At 40.0% G+C, this 6,000-nt stretch overlaps 1 protein-coding gene across 50 annotated transcripts in view; it reads right to left on the reverse strand.

The window, feature by feature from the left end:
* Positions 1 to 2,169, reverse strand: part of LOC129745126 (cell adhesion molecule Dscam2) — a 212,790-nt gene extending 210,621 nt beyond the window's left edge. For all 50 annotated transcript variants that reach the window (XM_055738028.1, XM_055738027.1, XM_055738008.1 and 47 more), the window contains exons 1-2: positions 2,023 to 2,169; positions 1,168 to 1,777 (exon numbers count right to left, since the gene is read on the reverse strand). In XM_055738028.1, the coding sequence (XP_055594003.1) occupies positions 1,168 to 1,270 (103 nt within the window). In that variant the 5' untranslated portion in view covers positions 1,271 to 1,777; positions 2,023 to 2,169. The remainder of the gene's footprint in view (positions 1 to 1,167; positions 1,778 to 2,022) is intronic.
* Positions 2,170 to 6,000: the final 3,831 nt, after the last annotated feature.

The raw sequence follows: 6,000 nt of genomic DNA on the forward strand, positions 1-6,000 counted from the left end.
ATTGTCAGTTTGAATTCCTCCTCCTGGCCGACCTGAGCGTTAAAATCCCCGATGACGATCTTTATATCCTGTTTTGAGCAGCGGTCGTATTCACGCTCCAGCTGCACGTAAAATTCGTTTTTGTCGTCACCGGTACTTCCGAGGTGAGGCAGTGCACGTTGAAGTTGAAGAACCGACCCTTGATTTCAACCGGCACATTCGTGGGTTGATCAGCCACCACCCGATCAACGCGCTTCTCCATCTTTCCCATCACTATAAAAGCTGTTTCAAGCTAGTGTGTGTTGCCGCAGCTCTGGTAGATGGCACGACTATCTGGGAACGTTCGATATGACCATTATTTACCCGAAGGTTGGGTTTATGGGGTCTCGAGTTGCACATTATCTACCGTTAACCAGTGGGAATGTGTCCCACTTGAACTTCGGTTGCTCTCTGACAAGCCAAACCCTGGCGAACCAGGACTGGGCTTTCCAATTAGGCGTATTACGATCAAGGGTATTTTATATCGGTTGTGTAACGCGTAAATGTGTAACACTGTGTCAAGTGAAGTGAGCAACAAATTGTAGCATTTGTAGGACTGAGGTTTGTTGTCACAGCGAATAGTGTTTCGTGTAGAATAGCCCAACCCATTTTATGGTCAAACAATCATTACTTTTCGGACCCTGGATGAACGTTTGTTCAAAGCTCTGGGCCAACAACTTAGTATCCGGGTTAACCTTAGGTTTAAGTGATCGGGTGGTGCTCCCAAGTATCCAAAAACTGTAATAGTTTCTTTGCGGAGTGATGATACTTGGGCGACCAGATATACCCATTTATCTCCAAGTGATATAATTGAGCCTTCATCCGTATCCAGGGATGTACAAGCACTTTTCTTCTTAATAAATTTCTTAACTGGACTATAATTGGAAAACTTTACATAGTTAAAAAATGCTGTAAACTAGTGTAATTTGGGACAGAACATATTTTGGAATAAATACTTTACATGATTTACGGGCAGAGCGATTCATTTCAGAAATTGACACCGATAAATTCTCTTCAACAGATTCAATCCGCTGGATGTATCTTTCTTACACATCTCATAAAGAATGTGGAACAAACATAAACAGCACGCAAAAGTTTCAAACATACGAAAGAATACTGAGTAAAGAGAAAAAAAAACGTCCCACTCACCATTGAAGCAATTGAAGCCACTTAGCAGTAGCAGAAGGGCCACGCCGCAACGCAACGGAGTGTCTCTGAACATATTTGCTGCACGCCGACAGCAGACGGTCATCAGTGGCGTTTTTTTTTGTTTTTCAAATCTCACTTACTTCCCCGCACACAACTCTCGCAACGGGACGATCCAATTAAATTTATACCAACCACTCCACGACCGAGAACACACTCCAGAATAATGAAATTCACCGATGATCCAGAATCACTGTTTCTTTTCCTTGATACTTATCACTTTTCGATTCTAACCCGACCTTAAACGGAAATCATCCCTCCCTGGGGGCTCTGAAACACTCACAGAAACGCTGATGTTCCTAGCGAGGACAACCACTTTTTACACAGACCCCTGAGATTTTATTCTTTAACACGCGATTTGAAACAATCTTATTCGTCTCAAGATTGGTACACCGGACCACGACCGAACTAGGGACACGGAGAAACGCGACGCAGGGCGGGGCCCAGAGGAAAACTTTTCCTTTATCCTGTCAGACGATAAGCAGCGAAAAAAGGGGTGCTACCGCCCCCAATTTTTTCCGGGACTCACAGGTGCTCCTTATAATTGCGACGGCTGGAATTAAGAGAAAAACAATACAATTTAGTGTTCCTGCATTCACAACTAGTCAATTTTAGGTATAAAATGTTTTCCATGCACTCGAGTGACGTGAAAATTCAACCTAGTCGAATTATTGATCGAATTTTTCACTCCCTCCGGAAAATTTTCTTTCAACACGCAGCAGCAGCTGCAAATGGAGTCCCCTCGTCGAATCGGGAAAATTGCACTGTGAAAATTCACTTTTTTCAGCAAAAACTTACCGTTGGCTGCAAAATCTGCACGTACCGAAACGCACTGGACCTTAGTCCACCTTCCAGGACACTTAAAACCCGTTTCCGATCCGGATTACCAGTGGAAAATTACGAACGAAACGCGACGCACGGACTTCCACTTCCAAACACGACTCGGCTACTCCAGCATCTATTTACCCGATGCTTTGATGGAAAAAGTGGAAGCACAGCACCACTGACAGGATTTGTCACTGTATTGTGTGACAACAAAAACGCGACAAAAATCCGTTTTGCTTGTGTTGCGCTTGTTTTGATACATGATACGGCCGATGTTTTGATACATAAAACGAGGGAGTGGTGCATAGTGTAACATTTTATCACGCACTAATATCATGGTACCCAAAATTGAGCAATTTTTGCACAAAAAAACTCAATTTTGTTCAGCTCTTCAACGTACTGAACCTGCATGTGCACCTGCAAGCGACATCTGATCCCTCTTAAAATAAAGTATTTGGACAAAAAACAATCATACACCCTTATTCTGGTTTACGGCGTATCTGCCTTTCGTTCGAACGGATACTTTCGATCGAATTCGAAAAAGCTATTCTTGTTTTCGTTCGAATGCGATACGTTCGATGTTGGTGTTACCTGATGAACTTCGAAATTTTTCAGCTGCGTTGCCACAATATAATATGTATGGTCTGTGTGTCTCATTCTTGTTCATAAGACTCCCTATGTAACAGACAGAGATACACTGATAGATAGATATGTTTTGTAGCATCACTGCACTGAAGTGTCAAAAACATTTGGTTGTTTTTATCAAAATTTAATGAAGAAAAATGTTTTTTTTTAAGATTCGCTTTACTATCTGCGTGGCTTTTGCGTCTAAATATGAAGTACCTAATGATGTTTTCGTGTTTGCATGGTTTCCTGCAGATTGAGTGGAAGTATCGCGATATTTTGTACAACTCGTCCGAAACACTCAGTACCGCGCAAGTGAAAAGTTTCCCCCATCGTAGGAAATTTGTATTTATGGGGCAATTTATGATAATTCTTTAGTGCGGTGGTTAGTATTCTGAAAACGTTAAACATTTAATGAGGAGAATAGTGATTACGAACTACCACCGATCGATATCGGTGGCAGGGAAAAAAATCAAACCCATCGATAAATTGGATGCTTCCGGTCACCAAAATGTGCTATTGGACGAGCTGCCCTGCTGAACGGAAAGGAAGGTGTCGAATATTTCAAGAAAGTTTACGTGTTGACAATGATAAATAAAAGCATAATGCAAAATTGAATTTTTTTTTAAATAGCTTATCAATCCCAACAACTCTACATTTTCTTACACTAAGATTTGGCTATTTCAACCGAAAACTGCCTCAACCAGCCTGATACTCAACGTTTCATTCACTTAAATCCCATTCGAACCTACATCAAATGTTTTGAACCTGTATCATAAGCATTAAACGCTCAATGGGTTTTTTTTCTTCTAGCCATCCAAAATATTCTCAGCAAGTCTTGCATTCAATAATAAAAAAATCAAACACCCACGATTCGCAGGATTTTACTCGCGTTTGTCATCCAATGGCAGAAATACGATCGAACGAAAACGGGAATGCAGTCCAGTGAAAGAATGACAACTGAGGATTTAGATTAAAAAGGAATTTAAAACTTGGAATAAAAATTTCTTTGGCCTTAAAATTTCGTTATTTTGAAGAACATTCAGTTTCGTGGTTAAAACTTACCATAATTTCGTTATTATGAACACCCCAATCGGAAATAAATTTCATTCTTTGCTTTAAACGGTGATGATTCGCAGCATCAGACTCGCGTTTGTCGGCCCATAGAAGAAATACGTTCGAACGAAAACGGGAATGCAAAGTTTCGTTCGTACGAACGATGTTCGAAAGATCGAACTGTTCTCATTCGTTCGAACGAAAACAAGAATACGAAATTGCAATACTTTCGAACGAATGTCATTCGATCGAAAACAAGAATAAGGGTGAAGATTTTTACTGCAAGATTTTCACTTCCAGATTTTCACTGCAAGATTTTAACTGCAAGATATTCACTGCAAGATTACCCTTATTCTTGTTTACGGCGTATCTGTCGTTCGTTCGAACGGATACTTTCGATCGAATTCGAAAAGGCTATTCTTGTTTTCGTTCGAATGCGATACGTTCGAAGTTGGTGTTACCAGATCGAGTTCGAACAATCAAAGCACCCTGCATGTCAAAATTTTCAGAAAAATTACTATAAACAATTGTTTTTTCTCATTCAGAAGTTGATTGACCGGGACCATCGGGACACGGTCGTGGATTGATCGTCATTAACAAAACGGAAGAAGGAACGGCGCGGGTTTTTGTTCGGTCTAATTTAAGTCACTATAGTCATCTGAAGGGTGTCAGGAAAGCTGGAGCCAAAGAAGCTGATTCCGACAACGAATCTTTACTGCCATCCTTATCAGCAGCGGCGGGCACAGGTTCCTGGCCGGGTGGCCGATAAATAATGGAAAATAAGGCAAAGGTCGAAAGCCGCAGTCGCGAGAGCTGATTCCAGAATCGAATCCGGATTGGAAAAACTGGCAATCGACACCGGAGCGGTCTAAGCTGTTCATTACATGGTCCACTGAGAAGCCGCCGGTGGTTGTGAATGTGCTACCGCAGTTGATGCTTAAAATTTGACCCGCTGAGAGGAAGAGGGAACATTTGAAATAAAGCTCGAAATAAAAATATGCTTAAAAATTCTTGATCAAAAGTATGTTTTTTCAGTTCCCAAAAAAAACTATTCTGAACCACTCATTTCTCAACCGTCTAGCTTCACAATCATTTTCTGTAATTGCCCGTGTTTGTCAGTTGATAGAAGGAATTCGATCGAAAAAAAAACGAGAATGCCAAATGCCCGTCCATTCAGTTTGTGTTTTAAATCACAACAATTTATGTACAACAAAGTTTTTCTCCCAACAATTCAGTTATTTTGAAATAATTTTTGTTTTCTACAACCGGCATTAAGCTTCACTAATTGCTTTAAACGATGCTGGTTCGCAGCATCAGGCTCGCGTTTCACAGTCCATAGAAAAAATACGTTCGATCGAAAACGAGAATGCAATGTTTTGTTCGTACGAACGATGTTCGAAAGATCGAACTGTTCTCATTCGTTCGAACGAAAACAAGAATACGAAACTGCCTAACTTTCGAACGAATGCCATTCGATCGAAAACAAGAATAAGGGTGATAAGCACTGATTTCTGGCTCAATGTTCAAGCTCTAAAGTTTTATCTATTGAAATATTGTGTTTCAAACGTCGCTTCTCTTACATGTAGCTTCATTACTTCAACCAACGTATAGAATTTTTCATGCATTTATTTACCTCCTAAAAAAATTAGCTCTCTTCTGCATAATCTTCTCCTCTCCAGCCAATTAATGATTAATAAGAGCAAGTTCACTGGTGTTGGAAAAAAGTGGTAGAAATTTTGACATTTTGGAAATTTTACAATGCAAAAATGTTTTCAAGATCTTTGGGCGTTGTACTGGTTGTACTATCTACAGCACTGTTTCTATTTCAGCCGTGTGTGATAGAAATATTGCTATTTTTGCATCACAACATGCGAAAATACAACACGTGTTGTAAAAAAACTTGTTAGCGACAGATCTTGAAAATGTTTTTGCATGGTAAAATCACAGGTAAAATTTTCAAAATGTGCTAAAAGTGTCGAAATTTCTACCACTTTTTCCCAACTCCAGTGAACTTGCTCTAAGTATTTGATTCTGGAATTTGGAGGTCGCTAAGGAAATTTTAAATGTTCGGGCAAAATAGGAAATTGCAGTTTTCTTAAAATACTCCGGGCGAACTTAATTAACCATCGCTTCGGCATTAGGTTGAGAATGCTCAGTTAAAATAAAATGTTAGGAGGAGTGCCTCTGAATATTAGAATTGGCCGTAGAAAGAACAACTACTTTGGTTTGATAGTTTACAAAGAATGAATGAATTTTTATTTCTCTCTTACT

The sequence above is a fragment of the Uranotaenia lowii genome, chromosome 2 (genome assembly GCF_029784155.1).
Source record: "Uranotaenia lowii strain MFRU-FL chromosome 2, ASM2978415v1, whole genome shotgun sequence".
Taxonomy (NCBI): Eukaryota; Metazoa; Arthropoda; class Insecta; order Diptera; family Culicidae; genus Uranotaenia; species Uranotaenia lowii.